Source organism: Cynara cardunculus (assembly GCF_001531365.2).
Source record: "Cynara cardunculus var. scolymus isolate 2C chromosome LG 12, CcrdV1, whole genome shotgun sequence".
Classification (NCBI taxonomy): domain Eukaryota; kingdom Viridiplantae; phylum Streptophyta; class Magnoliopsida; order Asterales; family Asteraceae; genus Cynara; species Cynara cardunculus.
In genome coordinates, this window is record NC_037539.1 from 10,420,432 (window position 1) to 10,447,065 (window position 26,634).

General features: G+C 35.5%; 1 protein-coding gene and 1 pseudogene across 1 annotated transcript; both read right to left on the reverse strand.

The window, feature by feature from the left end:
* Positions 1-807: 807 nt before the first annotated feature.
* LOC112523686 lies at positions 808-2,898 on the reverse strand (annotated as a pseudogene).
* An 848-nt stretch (positions 2,899-3,746) lies between these two features.
* Positions 3,747-24,593, reverse strand: LOC112522662 (serine/threonine-protein kinase BSK2-like). The gene is made up of 10 exons (XM_025131935.1): positions 24,403-24,593; positions 23,964-24,199; positions 22,481-22,616; positions 21,168-21,301; positions 10,447-10,552; positions 6,208-6,293; positions 5,590-5,778; positions 5,315-5,473; positions 4,787-4,900; positions 3,747-4,207 (listed from the first exon to the last, which is right to left on the reverse strand). The coding sequence occupies exons 1-10, from the start codon at positions 24,473-24,475 to the stop codon at positions 3,956-3,958; spliced, it is 1,485 nt and encodes a 494-aa protein (XP_024987703.1). The 5' UTR covers positions 24,476-24,593; the 3' UTR covers positions 3,747-3,955.
* Positions 24,594-26,634: the final 2,041 nt, after the last annotated feature.

The following is a 26,634-nucleotide window of genomic DNA, read 5'->3' on the forward strand; positions in this document are numbered from 1 at the left end:
CTGTCCTGTGTTTGCGTATCAAATGCACCCCAATAGCAAGCAGCAAAAAAGTGCACTCCCTTGGGTGTGGTTTCCTGTGCTTTTAAAGAAACCGAGTCTATGTAGGCAATCTTGCCATTGTTGAGGTAAGAAAGGAGTGCCATTAGCCCATTCGAAATACTCATATCGTTCAATTCCTTTTTAATAGCATCTAACAAGGAGTTTGACATCAATTTCCTAACTTCTTGATAACTCAATTTGACACCACATTCTTGAACACATGTAGATTCAAAATTATAGCTAATGACAAAACTTGTACTGATAATTACCTTCTGTAGGATTCAACTTAGCTACCATGTTTTCCTTTAAATTTGCATAAAGCTTCAGTAATTTCGGATCTCAAAACTGTTTTGTGGACCACAAGCATCAACATTATTTTCTTGAAGGGTTCCGGACAAGTGCTTTCTAAATTCATGACTTCCTAACAAGTTTTTAGGCACTCTTGTGTGTGGAAGTGACATTCTAGTGGCATTCTTAAAGTTGTTACAAAAAGGAAACACTTGTTAGAGGTCATTTAACCAAAGGACCCTTTTCTTGAACTAGCATAAATGTGATCATAAATGAATCTAAACTGCAAGATAGAAGCCAAATCATTCATGGAGTAAATGAAGTCCTAAATTTGATGGTTCACAACACAACTGAGATATGGTCATAAAGAAGTATGTGCAAAGAAGCCCAATTCTTCTGTGTACACAAATATACACCCAGAAATAACACCTAATAAACTCAAGTTTAGTCATGATGGACTAACCCACTTTCTGTAGTAATCTACACAATCTCCCCGTGCCTGAACACATTGCCGCCACAATCCACTCCAGGGTCCAACCCTCAAGGAGAGTCGTACCATTTGGGATTCTCGGGATAGAAATTTTCAACGTGCAAACCAACAAGACTATCTGTCTCTGGTTCATCATGTCTTACGGGCTTTGATAGTTTGGAATCCTCACAGTCGAGTATACCTTTTTCATCATATCCGTTAGATTTCAGCCATTTTTCAGGTTTACATGAGTCATCCACAAGATCTTTCTCGTTTCTGCAATCACCACTGATTTGGTCCCACGAACCAACGTCTCCAAGTGTACGCTCAAAACTGTCTTCATCGTCTTCAATCAAATTTGTATCTTTACCATCACCATAGATCCTTTGATGACCGCTCCAATCTACTAAATCATTCTCCAAGAGCAGCCCTGATGATTTTGATCCATACTCTCTTACACTTCTAACTTTATTCACAAGATCAAACATTTCTTGAGATACAGAACTCAGAAGCTCAGGTTGGATTTTTGTAATTTTCGCAATTTTCCCTTCAAGCAGCCCAACTTCATTCTTTAATTCCTTTACTTGCTGAAAAACCAAATGTTGCATATCCCCATCATCCTTCCCCATAAAGTTCTCATTATCAGTTTCTTCACTCATTCCATAAACCAAATCTTGATCCATCAAAACCCCACCTCTATGCCCAACAATTCTGTGCATAATCCTTGCATTCCCATCCAACGGCCCAGGTTCATGGCCCGAATGAATAGCAAATAGCTTAAAAACAGCCGTACCCTCTTCTTGATATACAAAGGTCTTATCTTTCTCATTATAATTAGAAATTGGCACAATCGCCCTTATCCGAAACCCACATCTACAACGCTTTGATGCATAAGGTTCCCTCTTCAAGATTCTTGATTTCTTCGATGATGAAGTTGGTTCCCCTGCCCGATGGCAGGCGTAATCTTTTACCTCCGCCATAAATGGCTTATATCTAATATACTTTTGCCTTATACACAAAACAACCTTATGTTTAGCTGCCAATTGTTGCAACTTATTAGGCACCTCTTTTGCTGGAACATCAAAAGATTCGGTATACTCGAACCTACGCCTTTTGGAACGACCCCCACCAGACCCATTCAAATCCAAACAAACAGGACAAGCAGCTACACAAGCCCGAATGTAGGATTCGGGTATCCCGTAAAACTTAGCACCTACGGTCCAAACTTGTTTAATTCTTTCTATGGTTTCTTTTAACCCTAGGTGCTTCAAATCAGCATCACCATGAAAGCTCATCACTATATCTTGCCACTGAGTAGTATATGATACAAATTGATTATTGGAATTGTTCTTGAAACAAAGGAATTCGTTACCATGTTGGCCTCTATGGACTGTGAGCTTGTCCTGAATTCGCTTCCATGCCGTCAGGTAGGCGGTGTCTTCGTTGCGGTCTTTCCACACCGACCGCCAGCTGGCGAGCACCGCCTGCGGCGTGGCTGCCCTAATCTTGTCGGGGTTGGCGAGACGACAGTCGAGTATGCAACGGATCATCAAGGAGTGTGATTCCATGTTGAATGTGTAAAATTGGGAAGATATGTGAGGCTCCGGGTTGACGTAATGAAGCCTAGGGTTTGTTTTCTGGGAAGAAACGTCGGTATTGTTTGTAGCAGGTGGAAGACCGTCTGCATCGGAGGAGGTGCGGCTGACGGAATCTTCGTCATCGTCGTCACGAAACAAGTCGAATTCCGACAAGGGAGGTAGACAGAACTCCATCGGCGGCGGGGGTTCCTCCTCCTGGTGGTGGTGATCCAAAATCAAAGGCTGAGAGTCCGCGATCGCATCAAGGGAATGATGAAACGGACCCTCTTCAACTTTGCTTGGATTCATGATCTTTTTGCCTCAAAAATTGGAATGAAATATAGACTCTGAAGCATCAGTCCCTCTCTCAGAAAACAAAAACAGAAACAACAGTTTTTTAGTACTATTTTATGGGGTTTGATGATGTCTTTGTTGGGTGGATGTTGTATATTGATATGAGGAAGAAAGCGACAGGTTGAAGATGGTGGAGTTGTTTGGCTTTGACTCATGGATGGAGATGCTCTTTTAAGGTTTTGTTTTCTTTAGAAATCCGAATATTCTCCTTCAACTCAAACCTCTTTTAATGCAGAATTTATACGTGGATACTTTCCTTCAGAGACAATCTCTAAATAGTTAAAGAGATGCTCTTAATAATTTTAAAACCTTTTAAATGATTTTGTATCATGAATTTTCCTTAACCATTAAAAGCTCTAATTTTATTGTATACAATTATCAAACAATTATATTTCATTTTATATTACATTCTTAATCATTTTGACCACTTAATTATTATGTACTAAACTATTCAACAATTGCCAAACAGCCCCTAAAAGGTCTGGATTTTTCATCCTTGATCACTTTAACGTCTTTTCTATCTCATAAACTACGTTTATCATGAGAATCGAATCGGTGTATTTTGATGTTTTGCGTTAGTGTTGATCTTCAATTAAAGATTGATCTAAAGATGAATGTATCTTCTTACATTTTCTTACCGTAACTTTCATTCTTAAAACTTCTCGCAAACATACCCCTAATATCATATTATCCATAACCGCGTTCCAATGTCACGGCCATAATTGCATTCCAAAGCCACGTATTCGTAATAGATATTGCTTGTCGATAAATTATATACTTTATATTACAGAATGAACATGTTAATGTACGAGATTTTTTTGGTTATTTTTTTTAAAATCATGTCGGCTTTTTATAATTTACATTGATGTACGCGTGTCACGTCTCGATATTATGGATCAAGTTCGAGTTGTTCAAAAATTCAATCCGTATATTGTATCAAGAAACATGTTTTGAATATGTTCTCTCGTGTATGCAACGATAAATTTATATCTATATAATCGAACTCGAAACAGTTTTTAAGCAAATGGCACAAAAATTACATAATAACTCGAATGCTAATTTTTTTTCCAGCATTTTAGAATCGATTTATACAATGCTAATTCATATCGAAAGCTGTAGTCTAAACAGAATCGCAACTAGTAATTTCAAATAAACATTACCTCAAATCAAGCGAGCGTTTGCGGAGGCTACATAGCATTGGCTTAATCACAAGTTATTACGTAATTTTTTAGTTGCGCCAGCTGTTTTGCCTCTTTGCCTCGAAGGAGGACCCGTCATTGAGCATATCTTGAGCATCAGTTTCCATTCCGAGTTTTGAGAGAGCTAAAGCCTGCATGTAAAAGGCGGTTGGCCATTCCGGCAAGCATACTTGAGCTTGCATTGCGTCTCGCAATGCAAGCTCTGGTTGTCCGATCATCAAGTATGAGAGGGCCCGCCGCACAAAGATGGTACCCGAAGGGACGGACATCATCGAAACCAACTGCATTTTGAAAGAAACATTTGGATGAAGGCAAAACTTGCAACAATATTGTAAGCAATCAAGAGCGCAAACTAAGGGTGCGTCTGGTATGCAGATGGGACCAGACTGAACTAAAGGGGCCAGAGTGAGGTAGGCGGGTGAAAGAATTGTGAAAGGTTTTAGGGTTTTAATTTGATATGAGTAGGTTAGTAATTTACCAATCTTGTTCCATCTCCCCTCATTTATGTTCCACCTATTTTGATAGGACAGGAAAAATGCATTTTTATCTCACTCATGTCCTGTTCTATCTCGGTCTAATGTCGCATCAAAAGTAGGTCCAGTCCCACATACAAATGACCTAATGATCAGACTCTTTGAGAGGCACGTCGGTGCGTTTGGGAAGATTTTAGCGATTTCATATGAGTGGTTTAGTAATTTACCAATCTTGTCTCCTGATCAAGTTGAACCAACAGCTGGATATTATGGTTACCAAGAAAATATTGTGCAGTGCATGACACTTCATTTTGCAACTTTATACTGCTCTAAAGATATGCATTTAAGGCTCAATTTGTATGAATTGGTATATAATTAAATAAATACCTTTGAGTAGTATTCAACCGCACCATTGAAATCTTTGTCCCTAAATGCAATATCTCCAAACTTCTTCGTATTTAGCATATCTTGCACTTGCTGGGTCCATTCTTGAAATGACAGCTTCATAAAGGATGACAATACCCGAAACAAACAAAATGAAGCACGATTAAATAAATGGTCATGCAACAACATGATTCATGTTGAGACGAGGAAAGTGAGCTATTTAGCTCAATGACCTTCTCCAGAAGCTGGTTTTGCAAAATGGCCCTCTAGTGTATTGATATATTTTCATGGGAGCAGACTCTTTTGAACCAGGGGCGGGGCTGTTATAAACCAGGAGCAGGTCAGATGAAGGTCATTTAGCTAAACGAAAATTAGAAGGTCATGTTCTTAATTGAAAACTCACTTAAGGTCATTTATCCAAAGGACCCAGATAGTAAAACAAGTCAGGTAAGTCGCAATCTTTCTCGGCACATGCTAATTCAAGTAATCTAAAAACATGGGCAGAACATAGAAGAAAAGAGTAATGCACACCTCATTTTCAGCCCCCTCTTCATCTCTATATCCCGTTTTTAGCAAAATGTCATGCACTGCAGTAAGATCCATTCGTGCACATGCCTTGCCAAGAGGAGAGAGTAAGGTTGGAACAACCACTGGAGTTTTTGTCAGACCCATCAACACATGTGATGCAACCTACAGAAGAAAAAGATGAACAAAAACAACTTAATAAGGATCATATGTTGACAAACATACACGAAAGCGTTAGCAACCTTGGATTTCTATAAAAGATAAAAGAGCAATGGTCTCACCTCTTTCTGCTTTTGAAGGGGTGCCACTGCTGTAAGAAGAAATTTGACATCCGGACGATCTCTACCCTCGTATTGAAGACATTTTGAAGCAAGTTCCACCATCGCTGTTGCATCTTCATCAGCATATTGTCCTTCCAAGGATGAATCCATCAGCAACAAAACATTTTTCCCCCGTATTAAATCCAATGCCTGCAGAATATAAAGCAAAAAAAAATGTTTCAACTTATGTTGACACTGCAATAAAGCATCTCTGTTCTAGCAGACAGGAGTGAAACAGGAAAAAGTGATGGTGGAACTGCAATTACTATTCAACTATTAGCAAAACTTCTTCGAAATGAAACCACAGATTAGGATAGAACAAGACTAACACTCCTTTAGTCCCAAAATAATTGTGAGATTTAACCAAAAGCACGTGGTTTAACGAAAGTGAAAAAGAAGTTTGTTCATCTTGGCACGGACATGTAATTCACAAATGCTTGATATAATCACAAACTATGACGTCATTTTATATCAAATGGCAGGAATATGGACAAATGAGAAGTAGCTACAGGAAAAAATGTGTTGAACTATAAATATAGAAAATCTGCAAGAGGAGACATGTAAAAGAATGTATGTTACATGGCTTGGAGGGATATGCTTTCCGCTCAAAAGATCCAGCAGGACAGTTCCGTAACTGTAAATCACACTCTCTGGAATGACCCTGCCTGCAATAAGTAGAAGCAAATGCCATTGAAATCCATACACATTATTGACAACGCATACGATCAAAAACATAAAAGAAACCCGATAAACGACAGCTCTTTCTCAACAATGTAAACTACAGCTCTTACATCCACAATCCTCCCCGTATTAATATTAAGCATCCCTCATATATCAAGTAACAACCCATCAAACTTAACCAAATACTAACAAGGCATAGTTCAAAAACATAAAAGAGACCTTGGTGCACCGAGATTCATGATGTGTTTCTTTTTCTATGCCATCTAAAGTTTAGTACTACTTTGAATTTCAAACCTCTAGGTCTCTACCATGATTTGTGGTGATTACTGAGATTCTATAGAGTAACCTAACAATAATGTTATGTTAAAATGGCAGATCAGTTGGTCCACCACCTATATCATCACCAATTTCTTCACCACTGAAGCATGAGACTATGAACGCATGGGTTTATATTGAGACGACAGACCAAATAATTAGCGAATTTCATCTGCCTCGTGGTACCAAAGTTCTAATTTTCATGTCACTTCAGATTCTAATTTTCACTAGTAAATCCAATTACTACAAATGCTGCCAATCACAATGATTATAAAGATAAACCGCTCTGATACATCATCGATAGCACAATTTAGCATGTGAACTAACAATAAATAGTAACAAAAAGAAAATTAAAAGTTATTTGGTAGTAAATGAATGAAAAAGATGCATTATAAAAGGACCGCGATGAAGTTTAGTAGTGGAGATATTTATAACAGTTCACTATATAAAGGTTCATCAGAGGGACACATATCCTTTAATATATATATAGGGTCAGGTTCAGGGGAAACCATAAAAAAAATGAAAAACTGAGGAACGCCCTCGTAACCGTTCATCTGGACAGTATATAAATGTGCTCACAAGTAACTTGTAAGCAATTTGTCCGGTATGCACATGTGCATAAAAACCAAGAAACAACTTCAATTAGTCGTATGCACATGTGCAACCATCAAGATGAATGGTTACCAGGGTGTTCCTCAGTTTTTCATTTTTTGGAGTTTTCCCCTGAATCTCCCCCTTCTCTCTCTATATATATATGTGTGTATGTGTGTGTGTGTTTGTGCTTGTGCTTGTGCATGCAAATACAAAACTTAAAGGAGAAACGATGAATCCTTAGGTCTTGAAGTCATTGAAAATTTTATTAACTTCTGGTATTAACAGTTGGAACTTGGAAGTATGAAAAAAACGATTCCGTAAAACTAATGGTTTGCTTCAGACACATACTAGACATGTTTTATCTTGGGTTTCCTGTTGATTGATCAGCTGCATAGCTTGAGCTTAAGAATCAATATTGGGTATGCCATAGGAATTTAGCAATATATAGGGGTGCATTTAGCCCACCCCATCAATATTACCACCTTCTAGGGTAAGCAGTTTCTTTAAGGTATAATGGACAGCTGTATCCGTTCTTTGAAAGTTGTGGGTGTATGTAGTTTATGTAGGACTATTTTTATCTCCACAAATCACAGTACAGAACATTTATTTTGAACTATTTCATAGGTCATCCAGAAATTTTAAGTGAACTTCAACTTCCCATCTCTTGGTCGTGCATCACCTCGTAACTCTATTCTTTCATAATTGTACGTACTACCCTACTACTACGCACACACATATTAAGAACCAGAGTGGAGGCTGCAAGAACCAAGATCCATAAAACAGATCCAATTTGGCCCGGTTACACAGAAAACATCACCAATTTTCCGGTTTTCATGATTTCCTCCTTCAAATCCAATCAGAACGTTGTGTTGTTATTTGTTAACAGAGCTTGAATTGTTGATCGGTTTCATTAAACCAACTGATAACAGACCTCTATGTTTTCTTTTGAGTGCTTAGATTAGGTCATCATTGTAGAGGATCATTTATTCAATGGTGATGCTAGGATTTAGAGATGATAAATCATCTATGTTGGTTAACTTGGGAGCTGCTCAGTCTACCAGTTATAGTTGGAGAAGAGGTTTTGTTTGATTTAGTTATCTTATTTGATTTATAAGAAATAAATAATGATTTTGCTGGTAGACCATGCGTGTACCGCGTACACAGGCCTATGCCTATGAATACAAGTACCAGGTAACACTTTTGGGTATCCACAAATTATGCGTTTATTCGGCCCATTGCATGCACAGGTATATCTAAGCCAGCCCATGACCATATCTAAGCAGTACACATGATTTGTCTAATAAAACAATAAAACTAAATTGCATATGGTTAATGATACTTGATAATGAGAGGTGCCTATGAGAATAAATGTAAAAGAAATTCAACAAGACTGTTTTGAGTTGTAAACAATAATATTTAGCATTTAAAGCATTTTATGGATTATAAGTAAAGATAAAAGCCGGAACTCACTTTGCAATTAGCATTTTATGATGAGAATTTGAAGTAATTTATGTAGAGATGCAATACAAAGCAAAACAATTATCAGGGCTTGTAAAGTGTACATAACCATTTGTATTGCAATTTTGATTTATATCAGAGGAGGGTTTTTCTAATATCAGAATTAATCATGATCAAAAACATCACTATCAACCGCATCATATGTATAAAGTATATCTAAACTCCAAGTAAGAAAAACTCCTTACATTTGTTCAAATTCATGCTATAACTTTAGCATAAAAACTCCTTATAATTTTCTAATTTGCAGTTCTTCATTCTGCATTGCACAGGCACACATCTAGTTTGGCAGATACTTTAGGTGGGATATCACTCTCCAAAGCTTGAAAATTTAAATTGAATAATCCTTTCAATTAAGAACTAAAAATGCAAGTATAAATAAAAACCAGTGAATTGGAACCTGTTAGAATATGTGGAACCCCTACATCACTCTCCAAAAGAGCCCTTCAGGAGAAAGGGGAGGTTCCAACATATATACAGGATAAATGGTCAAAGTCTAGCCGATGTGGGACTCCAACACGCCTCCTCCAACAGAGGCTAGATGGATACAGATCGTCCAAGGGTGTCGAGAGGGGGCTAACCAGTGTGTTGAGTCCCTAGAGTGGCAGACCTTGGCTTTGATACCATGTCAGAATATGTGGAAACCCCATATCACTCACCAAAAAAGCCCTTTAGAGGAAAGGAGAGATTCCAACATATATACAGGAGAAATGGTCCAAATCTAGCTGATGTCGTGGGACTCGAACAGAACCATAAATAACTTGAACATGGTGTTGGGTTTTATTCAAAGAGGATGCTTCTGCTGACGCAAACAATTGATGGGCCGAAGTATGGTCTACAAAAAAATACGTACTTACAATTTTCATGCGGAACTTGCTGACATGACACAGGACAGATGTTCCATCACAAATATAATGTGTGAAATAAATTTTTGAACTTGAATATTGGGACTAACTTCAAAACTGAACTGTCACAAATTGTTTGCTATGAAGACTTACTTCCCAAACTAATGTATTTCAACAAGCTCACAACACTAGAACATTTAAACAATGGTGACCATTTATTATACAGAAGAAATTGTTTTCTAGCTACCACTTATGAGTCTTGACATGTAATAATCTTGGCAAATAGGGATGCATGATTGCTATATTACATATTTTGTGAGGTTGTCAGGCCAAAAATTGGAAATTGGGTTTCTAATACGTTACAGTAGTGCACAAAGAATAGCTTGCCTAAAGGGTGACACAGTACCCAAAGGCTCCTTGGCTTTTTTTGGGTAACCGTGGGTTTCCGGGCCAGCTTACGCGCATTGACTGATCCTGCGGACGACCACGAATGGCCTGGAATCATCGCAGGTGAACCTCCACAAGGGCTTTGGCAGCACCTGGATTCCAACCCGAGGTAGATGAGATTTTCCACTACATCCCCTCAAGGCTTAAACAGTGCTCCGCAGCCCAAGTGGTTAGGCTCCTTGCCTTTGTTAGGCTTGATTGGAAGTCTTTGTACACAGTCTTTCCCTTGATTTTGCAAAGAAGCTGTTTCGCTGACTCAAAAAATGCGACCTTCCAGTCACAAGGAGTAACCTTACCGGTTTCTCCAAGGCGCGCCCCTAAAGAAAAGCTTGTGTGGGGCTTCAAAAATGGTAAGATAAATCTTCCACGTGAGAAACAAATGCATTACATGGAAGTGTATTCCAAAACTCTATAAGGTTACCTGTGCGCAAAAATTCGGGAGGAGTGTAAGCAAGATTAGTGCTATAGCTCTTCCCATCTCGACTGTTTTTCATCAAACCAAAACTAGATAAGCGGGGGTCACCATCCTGAAGTACAAAAGCAACTCAAATTTAAATGAGGTCTAGTAAGTTCAGTTTCAATTAATATCAACATGGTGAGACAAATATCAGGAACACTTTGTGTTCAAGATGATAAGCATTGCAGTTTCCCTTTTCTGGGGCCTGATTTAAATCACACTCCATTTAATCTCGAAATTAACTTTTGAATACATATTGATATTTCATTTGTATAAAATAAAAGGGACCAAAATAATTTTTTTTTTTTTTTGAAAGGGTATCCGAGCCAAAGCTCGACTAATCCCAGGCACATCCAGGGCTAAAGCATGCCCCTTTTGTAAATGTCGCACAGGATGTGCGTAGAGGGATTCGAACCCGGGTTCAGCGCTATGAACTGCCCAGGCACTAACCACTCCACCACAACACTGATTGACACCAAAATAATATTTAGCGACAAGTATAGGACAAAGTGGCTTATGGGTGGAGAAACAAAAACCTAAATAAACATAATATACCTACGAATGTCATGTAGGCCTAACACCCCTACTTAGGTTGCACATATTTGATATTCGTTCCCCAACTTGGAGAGGCTTAGGCTATACAGCCAATACTATCATATTTACCTAACACTCCTTGATCTGGAGCATAAATATCAAACATATTAACCGGCACTATATAGGATCAATACTAGTCCTGTGAAGTGGTTAATCAATATGTCCGCTTCTAGCTCCCGAGCATATATGAATTCATTTACACCAATATATAGACAGAAAAGACACATGTTTCACCTAGTTTACAAGGCTCGTAAACTAAGTTAGAGGCAAATGCCAACCCAAGTTGGATGCACTCATAAGCCTCCCATTGAGTTGGGTATACTTGTTTAACCAAGAAACTGCTGTCTTGGATAAGCCCCTTTGCACAACCCAATTGGTCCTATAGCTAGCAAGTCGGACATATATATTCTCTAACATAATCTTCATATTATCTTATTTAGGCTTATGTATTTCAGCATATAGCTCCCTCAAACACACACATGTACACACACACACACACACATCTATATATGTGTGTGTGTGTATTAATGTATGTATGTATGTATACATTGTTATTTTCTCTTTTGTTGGAACAAAATGTTGTATTCAAGTCCCGATGCTTAAATTATTTTAAATGCTTTGTATTGTTTAGTTCTTGTAGTTTCCTTTTATAGCTTGTGTAGTTGACTTTCTATTTTGGGAGTTGCTATAAATTGCAACCGTTAGTTTTGTTAGTTGGGTTAGACAATCATAGGTAGATTCATACGTATCTTTGACATTGAAAGAGATTGAAAGTACACTTTGTATCAAGAACATTGTTCTTCACAGTTTATGAAATGGAAGCTTGCCCACTGATTTGATTCTTCATCTTGTTCTTGATCATTGTTATTAATTTGGTTGAATTAAACTTGAACCTGGGATCACAATTGGTATTAGAGCTTAACTCAGAAAGACTGGATTGGATTTGATCGATTCTATGTCTGAATTCTTGATTTTTTGTGTTTGAACATATTGGGTCCTTTTCTTGGATGTTTTGATTAATATGAACCTATTTGATCCGTTTTTCTTGAAGTTTGTTGTAATCAATTTGTTTATGCATGTATTGTGACCCAATCTGTGCAAGAAATTGCATTCATTTTGCAATTTTTGAGTGATTTTGAACGATTTTCAAATTCTGGGTTTAAGTGTTCTTGTTATCGGACGTTGAATATTCATCGTCCGATAAGGGTTGACTCACTGGATGTTGAATTTGTGTGTAAAAGTGTTCTTTTCATCGATCATTTCTTGAGACTTAGATATTTTTGGATTTGATCATTGTTTGAGCTTTAACCAGATTAGTTTTGTCCGATATCGTTGTATTGTTGCTCAGCGGATAAGCTTTTCTTGGTTGTTTGTTCTTATCGATTGTATTGTGTCCGGATACCTTGACTTCATTGATTCAATTTGGTCCAAGTATTCTCATCGGATACATACTTGTCCGGATAGCTCATCTCATCCGACACCTCTTTGTCCGGTGAAGTGAGATTGTTTGTTGTCCGGTGAAGTATTTCTTTGTTGACCCGAGAAGTATCTTTGTTGTCCAATAACAATCCCTTGAACAATAACATTAAAACTTGTCCGCATAGCATTCTTATGCCTTGTCCAGATATTCATTTGTGTGGATAGCATTCTTTTTCAATTGTCCGGATAGTGCTTATTCTCTTGTCCGATAAGTGGTTTACCTTGTCCGGATATCTCTTGATCATTTGTTCGGTAAGAGATTTTTGTTAAGTTTTTCAAGAGTCAAGAATATCATTTGTTGAGTTTTTCAAATCCAGTTCTAGTCAAATATTTTTTCTAAAAAAGATCATTTCAAGTCTTTAAAATGTCTAAAGATATGCTAAGCATTGGTTCTGATTCTAAGCCTCCAGTTCTCGCTATCGGAGAGTATTTACGATGGAAAGTTCAAATGGTTCACTTTCTTGTCAATAAGGATGAAAAGCTGATGGAGTCAATCAAGAATGGACCATACATTAGTTACATGGATCTACCAGAGCAAACTACCACTGATGGTATTGTTGTGCATTGCTACCACGATAAAGAAAGATCTACAATACTACACTGAAACTGAGAAGCAAAGAGTCCTATTTGATAAGAAAGCTTTAACCTACATGCTGATGGCAATACCAAACGAATTTTTCAACAGAGTTGATAGCAGAGGCTCAACTAAAGAGTTGTGGGATGAACTAGAGAAGCAAATGTTGGGAAGTGAAAAGTCAATTCAGACACGGATGAATTAGTGCATCAGTGCATATGAAGGATTCAGGACTCGTAAGAATGAAACCATCACTGAATCCTACAACAGATTCAATGTAACTCTGAATGACCTGAAGAGGAACGGTATTTGGAAATCCATGTCTTAAATTAACTACAAGTTTTTGAAGAATTTAAGGTCAAAGTGGAACTCTCTTGCAGTAAATCTGCAAATGAATAAGAACATGTCGGAAGAAGGCATTCATGATCTTTATAGTATCATGTACAAGCAAGAAGAAACTGTAAGTCAAAAACCTTCCAGCCTAGTGGTAAAGGCTTGGGCATGGCATAGTCATGAACCCGAGTTCGAACCCTGGGAGGGGAGTGTTGGTGACATTTAAGTGGGGCCATGTTTAGCCTCCAAAATTGCCAGGGATTAGTCGGGCTTTGGCCCGGACACCCTCCCAAAAAAAAAAAAAAAAAAAAAAGAAGAAACTGTAAGAGAGTTGATGACTGAGAAGAAGAAGGTGGCCGACTCCTTAGCTCTCCTGTCAGGGAAGCAAGCAAAGGGTAAATCAGAAGGAAAGAGCTCCAAGTCTTTGAAGACAGAGTTGTTTGAGCAGACTGAAAGTGAATCAACTGAAGATTCCTCTGCTGATTCAGATAATGACATCAGGGGGTTCTCTAAGAAACTTGCTTTACTGACAAAGAGGTTTCAGAAGAGATTCGGTAAGAAGTTTGTTAAGTTTGATAAGAGAAAGGGAAAGGAGGTAAGGCTAGAAAAGTTTATAAAAGCCACAAACCAGAGGGATGGTAAAGTTGAAGAAAGCAGATGCTATAATTGTGGAAAACTTGGTCATTACATCAAAGATTGCCGGTTCAAAAAGATCAAGGATTCAAACTACTACCTCAAGAAGGAAAATCTGGCAAAAGCCCTTGAGGACGGCAAGGCTTTGGTGGCTGAAGAAGAAAGCTGGCTTGTTGACTCGTCAGATGATGAAGCTGCTCATTTTGCCGAGGTAAATATGTGTTTAATGGCAAGAACTGAAGCTGAAGGCTCATCATCAGAGAACGAGAATGAGGTAAATTCCTTAAATGCTGAATTAAGGAAATTGAGAATATGAATGTTGAGTTTAAAATTTTAAAAAATAGACTGAAAGGTGAAAGGAACTTAATGTTAAAATTTAGAGAAGGAAGTTGCGATTTCAAATGTTTAAGTGAGGGTTTGAGAGAAGAAAAAGAAATTCTGAAATCTGAAAAGACTAAGCTTGAAAATGAATTTCTGTTATTGAAAAAGAAATTAAGTGATGTTGAGTGCGAGCGTGATAACATTCAGTTAAAATTTGAGGTTATTTTCGCAGAAAGATAAAATCTTTATGATAAAATTAAACAGTTGGAGGATATTAATTACAAACGAAGACAGTCTGAACAAACGCTGAAAATTTTGACAAAGAACCCAAAAGATGTTCATTTTTACAATCCACAAATGGGTTTGAGTTATACAGAAAATGAAATTTTGGAAAAGGCCCCTCAATCTTTATATGATTTAGACAAACGGGTGTCGGCTAAATTTGCAATTCCTACTGTGAAGGAAATCTTTGTCAAATCTGAAAATGAATCACCTATTTTTGACAAGGATGATAGTGATAAAACCGATGAAGATTTTTCTGAAAAATTAAATTTTAAATCAGTTGGAATGAAATATGATGATCTTAACTCTAGTTATGAGATAAGAGAACATCATATTTTCACATACTGAACTTGACTCGGTATATCCAACTGACAATGTTAAAAATCAAACTTCATCTGTTTTTGAATCATCTGAAAATAATTCTGTAAAACTTTCCGACTTTATCGAATCAATGACTCCTGAATCGTTTGAAAACCTTTTAAATGAGTCTGAGTCTGATTCGGAAACAGAGGTGATTTATGATTCAGACAAGGCGGAAGAAAGTACTGATCATGATTGCAAAGTGCATTCAAATCTTGATATCGATCTAAATTTGAAAAAAAAAATTCTAATCTTGAAGATGAACTCCGTGCTGAAAAAGATTTGAATATTAAAGTTGAAAATGATTTTCTAACCAAGTCAAAAGAATTTGAAAACAAAATTTCTGAATTGACCTTGTTTGTTGTCTGTAAAGATAATTTGCTTGCATCTAATTTGGAAAAGATTTCTGGTTTAGAAAAAGAGCTAAGTTCATGTTTTGATGATAGGACTCAGCTTATGAGTAAAATCATTAAGCTTGAGGAAAATCTCAAGACAGCTTCAAGATCATTTGCCAAAAATTCAGAAGTTGTTTAGACTGACTCCAAAGCAAAAACAATTGTTATTGAGAAAATTAATCTTTCTGAAAGCAAGTTTGAGAAAGAAGAGCCTTCCAAGTATAATCTGAAAATAACTTTAAGGCTACTCCTAAAATCGTCAAATATGTTTTAAATGCAAAATCTGTTAAATCTGAATCTTTATCTGCGAAGCGCTCAACTAACATAAAATCTTTTTCTGTAGCAGAACTTTTAGAGATTGGAAAAGACTGCACGCGGAAGTCTCGACAGAAGATTGATAAAAATATTTTGAATAATTCATCTTCTGTAAAGAAATTTTCTGTTAATAAAGATAGTTGCAATCTGATGACGGTCGTCAAATATTCCAGATACACATGGCTAGAGTTTCTGAGAGCCAAATCTGATGCGCCTAAGCTGATCATTTCTTTTATCAAGCGTATTCAAGTTCTTCTACAACTTCCGGTACAAAAGCTTCGAAGTGACAAGGGCAATGAATTTACAAACGAGACCCTTCAAAGTTTTCTTCAAACTGTTGGGATTTCTCACAACTTTTCTGCTGTTCAAACTCCGCAACAAAATGGTGTTGTTGAAAGAAGAAACAGAACATTAGTCGAGGCTGCTCGGACTATGTTGGCTTACTCTGGTCTACCTCTGTATTTGTGGGCTGAAACGAACGATCATCGTCAAGTGCTTTAATAAAACTGCTTATGAGTTAATAAATAAAAGAAAGCCTGATATAAAAATTTTCCATGTTTTTGGATGCAGATGTTTTGTGCTTAACGATCGAGACAATCGCAAATTCGATAAGAAGGCGAAAGAAGGCTACTTTATTGGTTATTCATTAAAGTCTAAAGCCCTCCGAGTCTACATCAAGTCATCCAAGATTGTCATAGAAAGCATCAATGTCAGATTCGATGAATCTTCGACTTCTGAACAAATCAGTTCAGGGCTCAAGCTACAACTGTTAGCTTCTACACAAAGCAGTGTAGAACCTATACCAAACAGGATAAATTGATTCTTCTACTATAAAATCAAATTTAGATTCTTTATTCAAAGATGCATTTGATCTCACTTGGGATATTCTTGCAGAGTACGAGATATCTGATCTACCCAAATTGAATGAACCAGTGGTCTCGATTCCGCAAGTTACTCAACTTTCTGGACCATCTGAAGCTGGTTGTTCAACATCAAATGTTGTCCAACTTGAATCTACTGAAGCTACTGAATCAAAAAATGTTCAAGCTGAGGCACAGACTCAACCAGAGATTATTCAATCCGATATTGATCAATCTGAGTCTTCTCAACCTACCAATGAAGCTGAACATTCTGAGGTTCAAGCTAAAGCATAAGTTCAAGCTGAAGTTGAAAGTGAAATTCAAGTTGTAACTGATGAATATGATGATCAGAACAATCTAACTGATGTTCAACCCCTCCCTTGTACTCACAAGTGGACAAAAGATCATCCCCCAAATCAAATAATCGGTAATGTAAAAGATAGAGTGAAAACACGATCTGGTACCCCTAACGAGTGTTTTTTCGTGAACTTTCTTACACAATAGAGCCAAAGAAGCCATCTAAAGCGTTGCAAGATCCAGATTGGATCAATGCCATGCAAGATGAACTTCGAAAATTCGAAAGAAACCAAGTTCGGACACTCGTACCGAGGCCAAAAGATAAATCAATAATTGGTACAAAATGGGTCTTACGAAACAAAAAAGACGAGATGGGAATTGTAGTGAGAAACAAAGCCAGATTGGTTGCTAAAGATTACAGTGAACAAGAAGGTATTGATTATGACGAGACCTTTGCTCCAGTTGCACGCATTGAAGCTATCAGAATAGTTCTGGCGTACGCTGCTCACAAAAACTTCAAAGTATACCAAATGGATATCAAATCGGCATTTCTAAACGGTATTCTTCATGAAGAAGTCTATGTGAGTCGGCCTGAAGGCTTTGTTAATCCACACAAACCGGATCATGTCTATGTTTTAGATAAAGCATTATATGGTTTGAAACAAGCTCCTAGGGCATGGTATGATACACTAACTCGATTCCTGTTGAAGTCTAGTTTCAAGAAAGGTACGATAGATACTACGTTATTTCTTAAAAAGCAAGGTAAGCATATGATCTTGATTCAAATATATGTTGACGATATTATTTTTGGTTCTACGAATCCAAAGTTTTGCAAGAACTTTTCAGACATCATGAAATCTAAGTTTCAAATGAGTATGATGGGAGAATTAAATTTCTTTCTTGGTCTTCAAGTAAAACAACTCCCCGATGACATATTCATTAATCAATCCAAATATATTAAAGATATTTTGAAAAGATTTAATATGTCTGATTGTTCTTCAATAAAGACTCCCATGGGCCACTGGTACTTTATTGGATGCAGATTTATCTAGAAAATCTGTTGATCAACAAAATTACCATGCCATGATTGGATCTTTACTGTACTTAACTTCAAGTAGACCAGATATAATAAATGCTTTTGTGCAAGATATCAGGCTAATCCTAAGGAGTCACATCTTGCTGCAGTAAAGAGAATTCTTGGATATCTCAAAGGCACACAAAATTTGGCCTTTGGTATCCTAAAGAATCTGGTTTTGAGCTAACTGCATTTACTGATTCTAACCATGAAGGTTGCAAACCGGATAGAAAGAGCACTTATAGTTCATGCCAGTTCTTAGGAGACAAACTAGTCAGTTGGACTTCAAAGAAGCAAAACTGTGTTTCAACTTCTACTGCTGAAGCAGAATATGTTGCAGCAGCTAATTGTAGTTCACAAGTTTTGTGGATGAAGACACAACTCCTAGACTACGGGTACACATTTAACAAAGTTCCTATCAACTGTGATTCAAAAAACGTGATTGCAATAATTGCTAATCCAATTCAACACTCAAAGACCAAACACATCGATATCAGGTATCATTTCATCAAGGATAATGTAGAAAAAGGCTTTAATTGAGATGCATTTTGTACAGAATGATTTCCAACTTGCTGACATTTTCACAAAACCTCTCGATGAGAAAAGGTTTTCATTTTTAGTAAGCAAACTTGGAATACTCGATTTGTCTGTATAAAATTTGATCCATCTTTCTAGGGGGAGCTTGAGCTTAATGTTTTTTTCTGTATTTAATCTTATGATCTTAATTGCAAAATTTTAATCACTTGTTTAAGTGCTTTTGAGCTAACATCTAGGGAAAGTTCATCACAATCATAAACATCTGATTTATCATATTTGTCTGGTATATCATTCTAAACTTTTTTTAACATACATTGAAGAAGAACAACTGCTTTGTATATAAAATGTTTTTCTAAATGTTCAAACCACTTCTTTGAACTTAAACGTTTTTCAATTATAAGAAGTGCGATTTTAAATGATTTTTTATTGTTATTTTTTTATCATTTTTGAACAAGTATTTCATTGAGACTATACTTGTGTATTTTCTCTTCATACATATTTCCAATACATGTTTCAGCTAATCTTCGAATTGTTATTATCACGTCCCTAAAATGAAAGATCATTTTGGTGATAATACACTCGTTTATACTCAACTTTGTTTTTTTGAGCTTATTAGATAATAATTATTTGATTGATATACATTTCTTCATTCTTTGATTGTGTAAATCTATTAACTTGTTCTTACAGATCTTCGTTCATTTCTCCCATATTTTATAGAATAATTTGGTTTGTATATCACTCCTGTTTATTTGATCATGTGATTAATTACTACATTTTTTTATAAACAATTTTATCTGATCAAATGTACAAAATTGCAATATTATTTTTGATCAATCATTTGTGATCAAATTAGCTTACAATGTAAATTTTCAGGAGGGACTGAGAGCTTAACAGAAATACCTCTATGGACTATCAGAACCGACAGCCCTACCCAAGAGGACATCCATATCTGAGTGAGCTTAGATGCAAAATGGGTTTGTGTGCAGAGCTTAAAATGTAAATGAGAGGGGTAGTTGCTGCGAGTTAGAAGAATTGATGTGAGTTGTGTCCGGATTAAAAGAATATCAGAATCCTGTTCTATCAACTATAATCCGGGCAACCACACAATCTATTAGTTCTCAACTATTTGGAGACTAATATTGAAAAAGACAAGCCCAGACCAACTCTTGTTAATAACCCCAGCAGCTACTCATTTATCTCTCAAAAGATAAGTGTTTCAATAACACTTGGGACACGCAACTCATTATTTATCGGTTTTTCACTGCACAAATTTATAGAATATTTGTTATTCTATCATAACATTCATAGATACGCTTTTCAAAGCTATCAATGWTTGAATGGAAGTCCTAGTGAGATGAACATCAAAAAGTCTCATATATGAACTACATTCGTTATACTGAATATATCTATTATATTCACAGGCCAATCTTTTAAAAAAAGATTGAAAACAGGTTCATAAGTTGAATATGGTTCTTTCTCTCACCTTCATAATCTAAAAAGATTATATGAGCGAATTTAATAGATTTGCTTAATTTTCATGAATTGACGGCATTTTTACAAGGATCATTCATTTCGGTGTATGACGTAAATGCTCCTCATTTTCATCATAAGGGGGAGTTTATATTGAAAATGAATGAAGATTTTGCGTCAATTTCTGAAGATGGGGGAAGGTGTTAAAGTTTGAAAGGAGTTGATCAATAAGTGATGATAATTGCTGAAGATTATTATATTGCAAAGCTCAAGGGGGAGTGAATGAGAAGATCATTTCTTTAAAGAAGTTTATTGTTTCTTAAAGGGGGAGATCTTTCAAATGTTAAATCCTTATCAGTTTATGGGCGACAGGGCGAGATAAAGTTTTTCTGAAGATGATCAAAGGGAGAGATATCTGAAGTTTGTTGATAAAAAGGGAAGTTATTTGGGGGAGATTGTTAAAGAAAAAGGTTGCTAAAAGCTTTAAAGATCATATCTTGAAGAATCAAAGTTTCTGAAGATTTATGAAGATGTTGCTGTTTTGGACTTGAATCCGAGGGGGGAGATTGTTGGAACAAAATGTTGTATTCAAGCCCCGGTACTTAAATTGTTTTCAATGCTTTGTATTGTTTAGTTCTTATAGTTTCCTTTTATAGCTTGTTTAGTTGACTTTCTATTTTGGGAGTTGCTGTAAATAACAACTGTTAGTTTTGTTAGTTGGGTTAGACAATCATAGATAGATTCATACATATCTTTGACATTGAAAGTACACTTTGTATCAAGAACATTGTTCTTCACAGTTTATGAAATGGAAGCTTGCCGACTGATTTGATTCTTCATCTTGCTCTTGATCATTGTTATTAATTTAAATGAATTAGACTTGAATCTGGGATCACATCTTTCTCTTATGAGTTTTGCAGAGTAAGGTTAGACTAAGGTTTCCATAACAAAACTTGTGGTGTTAATACCATGCAAAATATAAAGGAACAAACAGATACTCATTAATGAGAAGAAAACTTACATTATAAATATACATAATATGAATACTAGTATCCTATATAGCTAACATTGCTAAAGCATGCTACCTATCAGTTGATGTGTTAACCATATAACTTCAAGTATTTTTTACCTGATATATAGAGTTGTGATAAAACATGTACCTCATCAAACAGGACCCTATAGGCATTCAGATCATGATAGATTTTCCGATTTTCTGCATTGCAATGCTCAAGTGCTTGTGCAATATGATATGCAACTCTAACACGCATTTCCCATGGCAAAGGCTGTTTATCCCCTATACCAACAGGCAAAATTTATTAAACAACAGAATAACATGTCCACATAACACCCAAAAGAGCCTAAATCATCCAGAACTATCTAAAAGAAAAAACAAAGATTGATTAGGAATGGAACTCGTTAAACAACATGAGATATGTCCTACTGCAACAACCAAGACTTACCAAACACCATAAATGTGTTTCATGCTTCCATAATTACACATATTTTTTTATTACTCCAGGACAGTTGGTCCAAAAACCTCTAAGCATCCATATTACATACACATTTCATGCTTCTCTAGACATTAGCTTAGTTTGAACACGAACTCTAGATGGTTTGATTACACCAGGACTCCATCAATGAATTTGAACTTACTGAAGAATGTTCCCTCTCATATAAGATCAAAATTGATGAGCTTTAAAATGCAGACTATAAATAAAGTTTGAGCTTTCTCTAGCCCAGGTAACATTTTTGTCAAGCAAAAGCATAAAACAAGTAGCGGTTGCTTACTGGTAAGTGATGTGCATCCAAGATCACAATTCAATTATAACATCTTTGGGATGGTAGAATCAGATAACTAAGAGATTTGTCATCTTTTGTATTACTTGATACTAATGGATGACAGAAGAGATGACACATACATGTGACTATAAAGCATAGTGCATGATAATATAGCAGCTTAGGGATTTTGTAACAGTGACAGGATTTAGAGTTGGTGGAATTGTCATTGTGTCCAGTTGATAAAGCTTAACTGAGATGGCATGACGCACCCATTGGCAGGAAGAACTATTACCTAGATAGAGGTGCATGTTTTTCTAGTCAAGGGTAGGGTGTGAATTGTGGAGCAATCATCACATTTGACTTTAAATGTTACTTTGTGAACTCGTGGAACAAAATTAGATCAACTAGTTCAGTTGGCAAAACAGCCTAGTTTTGCTCTATTTGTTGTAAACAACATTGAAACCATCAGCTATTCACTTGATATGCCAATCCTCATCATGAGCTATTCATATGGTCAAGCATGTCATGCTGTTTTTTATACCAGAAACAGAGTAGAATCATTGTGTTAAAATGACACAACATGGTTATAACAATTTACATCTGAATGATGTAAGTGTAATAGTCTGCAGGGGCAAATGAGTATATTATAAAAGTTTATTAGCATCAGAAATAAAGGATGACTTGGAGTTCATACAGTGAAACAGATGCTTTGAGAGTGTATCATTGGGCATGTATTCGGCCACTAAAAGACGCTCATCTCCCTCCGCACAACAGCCAATTAGATTCACCAATCTGTTATGCCTAACCTTGCCAACTCCAGCAGCTTCTGCCTATAAAGAATGTCCATTAAGAGTAACATAAGAATAGATTGCATAGCCTACTAACATAGATCACGAATTCAAATTATGCCACAAAGTAAACCAACTAAGCAAACAGTAAACTGAAATGAAGAATCTTTAATGCCGATATATGCTCCATTTGAACACCCTTCAAAAGCGAATCCTGCTTTTATTAGGACTTCAATAAGAGTTTTGCTTCTTTCACAAATTATAGCTGTTTGTGAATTTGCACTACAAATCTGTATACTTGCTCGAAGGTCAGTTTTCCCGTAGAAAATGAGTAATCTATTCTTTTCGTTTAGAAACCCCTTCTTTTAATTCCAGATATACCATTGTTACCCTAAGCTTAACAATTTCTTTTCTTTTTTTATTGATCTTTTTACATACCCATTTTGCTTCACTTGGTCTAAACTCTCAAGGAAAATATCAACACTGGCATTGGAAATTAAATTACAGTTACCACGATGTCAAATGACACATTGAGCAACAAAACAGAAGGTTCTTCTGAATCTGAACTTGACAGGTGAACAAATATAACATGTGAGTTCAAGCTTCATGAACAAAGTCGCTCTATAAAATTCTTGAGTATGTTTTAACTCTACAAAGGGTAGAAAAAATCAATTTGAAAAGATAGCATGAAAGCAAGGAGTAAAATTAGCAGTTTCTTTGGAAAAGGAAGCATAAATTAATTTCCATTTTTCAATATGTTTTCAACAAGCCTCAACGTGATTTCGCAGAAAACATTTATTATTCATTTTAGAGGGGAGAGGGCCAGTCAAAATAATCTTTCAAAAGCTCTACGTACCTCAAAATAGCAACTTCTGTGGCAAGTCTTTAAAGCACTTTCCGTAAAAAAGATCCAAAACACAACAAGAACCGTCTTTGCTAAAAACGATCATTGTAACTTCCGGATTAAAGTTTGTTAAAACTACATTTCTTTAGACAAATCCCACTTTTCCGTCACAATAAAAATGCAGTTTTTAGGGAACAAAATAATTACTTTTAAATGTAGTAGACTTACTAGACAGGGTTGTCTACTTGTCCTTACAAAAAGCTACCAAATTTCTTAAAGTAGCAACTTTCTAAGTAAATCTAACTCGATTTATTTCACTTTTCTTTCAATCAAAAGCAACAGAAAAGAAATCATCATCTCACTTCTCTAAAACAACTTTTCCTTGGTAAATTCATAATAACAGGTACCGACAAGCGCTAAATGCACGTCAACCACCATTCTGGCAACAAATTTAAGAAGAAAAAACAAACAAAAAAACTGAAAATCCCCAAAAATTGGGATGCAGGCATGTGTGTGAGAGAGTGGGGGGTAATACTGATACATACCACAAATTGTTGTGGGTCGGGCCAAGAGAGCTTGGAGAAACGCTTAATGGCAACGACTTTATTGCTACGAAGTTTTCCTCTATAAACCACATTGGGAGCTTTCTCTCCACTTTCCGATACTATAAGCTCACTGCTGAACCCATTTGTAGCAGCTCGAAGCTCCGCAAGTTCAAACTCCTTGAATGCAGGGACTGCTTGCTCTTGATCCTGTTGACTTAATCCTTGCTCTCCATCACCTTATTTTTCATCAATTCATGACATTACCCTCCAACCGATCAGCAATTAATAACGAAAATTGAAACACAACCGTACTCCAATGCCAGAAAAAAAAGGGGCTACTACACTAACCTGTCCAACTTGAAAGGCTACATATGATAAAGAATAATGTTGGCATCCTTAAACTTGGTAGAAAGAATTTGCATTAGAAAAACACACATACCTGGATCTGGTTTGGATTCAGGAACCTGGTCAGGAGATTGAACATTGGCAGTTTTGGACTGAAAACAGCCCATAGTGATGATTTATTCACATAAATTTCCTGGAAAGGAGAGTGTGATCTTTGAATGAAAACCCTAGAGATGTAAAAGGGGGGTTTGGGGTTGATGGAGAGTGTGATGAAGCTTAGTTAGTGGGGGAGCAAATACAGGTGGAGAGAGAGTGGTTATGATTGGGGGGAAGAGGAAGGGAGGGGACTGGAGAAAGTCACATGATAAGTCGATGATATGAGCACGTGAAGAGCACAGGGTCAACTTTAGTTGACTCGCACTACATCTATGTCACATCACTCTTCAATTTTTTTTTTTATTTTTTTTGGCAAAATCTATTTTCATAAATTTCTTTATTATAACATTGTATTTTTAATTTTTTTTATTACAATAATGTACTTTCAAATTATTTTTTATTAAGACATTGTACTTTGAAAAATTTACCCATTATAGCATTAATTAACCTTTTGATTTAAATTTACCCATTATACTAGGTTTTCATGTCAACTCATTGTCCATGTAGACTGTTAACATGTACTATAGTGATATGACTTTCTTACTACATCATTCTACTTTCAAAATTATTTTATTATAGTATCTACTAGTTCTTATTAAACATTGTATTTTTAATTTTAATATTTAGATATTTTTACATGTAATTTAATAAATGTATTAAATGAATTAAAAAAATTCTAAATTATTCATTAATATACCAATATCAATAAAACTAGTAAAACATAACTTATCTTGCTAACATTTTTAAAAAAATATGTGTTTTTTGAAAAAAAGAAAAAAAAATTGTTCCTTTTTTTACCAAAAAATATTATCTTTTAAAGAATATATATTATATTTGTTCAAAAACATTTTACTTGACGTATAGATATATTAAACTAATTAGCCTTTTTTGAATTGTTTATTAATATAACAATATTAAAAAATTGTAGATAACTATTTATTTCGTTAATATTTTAAAGAGAACTTTAAAAGATATGTATTTATTTGAACAACATAAAATATGAAAAGTTATTTTTTTTATAAACAAAATATATCTCGAAAACAATGTTTCATATTTATTTAATAAATATTTTACTCTAAGAATATTTAATTTGAATGCAACTTAATAAGAAAAAGTAAAAAAAAATTAATGTTTTTTTTAGATCATAGCAATGAAAAATGAAAATCACTAATAATAATTTGAAATAGATTCTTATTTTAATTTTAGTTAAGTCATCAAAATGATATGGCATCCACATCACCTCATTAAAGCCACATAAGCAAAAAAGTCAAAGGGTTAACCGGTTTAAAAGGTAACAGGTTATCCATTGCTATTATGAGTAGATTTTTTAAAGTACGATGCCTTAACAAAAAATAATTTGAAAGTACATTGTTGTAATAAAGAAAAACAAAAGTAGAATGCTATAATAAGAAATTTTATGAAAGTAGGTTGCTGTTTTATGCATTTAACCCTTTTTTTTTACCGGCAACAAAGACGAAATAGCATAAAAACTAACAAGACGTTAGCAAAAGAGAGTACAGGTTAAAAACGAGACATGGAAGAATTACACTACTTTATCCAACTATTCGTCATAACATCTTTCGGCACCCATATTTTTTTCTCACTATGTTTTTTAATTTCGATAAATTGTGAGGGTAAGAAATCACTTATGATAAATGTTATAGTTATAATTGTTGTAAACGTCTAGAATTGAATACGAGATAGATAGGTGTAATAACCCAAAAATAATAATAATAATAATAATAATAATAATAATAATAATAATAAATAAATTAATTAATTAATTAAATGCAATTTAATGACGGGAAATTCAATGGTCATGAAACCTACGACCATTTATTATGGCTTATCGTTTCATATTCCGTGGAACCGCCGATGACTTAATATATATATATATATATATATATATATATATGGGGAGGTCTTCAAACATATAGATGACAAATATTTGGGAAAATAATGACATTGATAGAGATGTGTTTATGCAAAACACATGGTAAGATGAGATAAAATAGATGTAGAGTGGTGTTGGTAGATAAAGTTTTGGTGACAAACTCCACTAATTTGCTTTAGCGGGGAGAGTCTATGTTTAGTTTTGAGAATAGTAGGAACTCAAAGTATTGATGATATAGTGAGTTGATTCATCCCATATTTGAGTTGAGGGATCATT

Coding starts and splice junctions, on each gene's coding strand:
- LOC112522662 (XM_025131935.1), bottom strand. CDS start 24,475: ATGGGCTGTTTTCAGTCCAAAACTGCCAATGTTCAATCTCCTGACCAG. Junction 22,617..23,963: donor CCGACCCACAACAATTTGTG/GTATGTATCAGT, acceptor CATTCTTTATAG/GCAGAAGCTGCTGGAGTTGG. Junction 6,294..10,446: donor TCCCGAATTTTTGCGCACAG/GTAACCTTATAG, acceptor TACTTATTGCAG/GCAGGGTCATTCCAGAGAGT.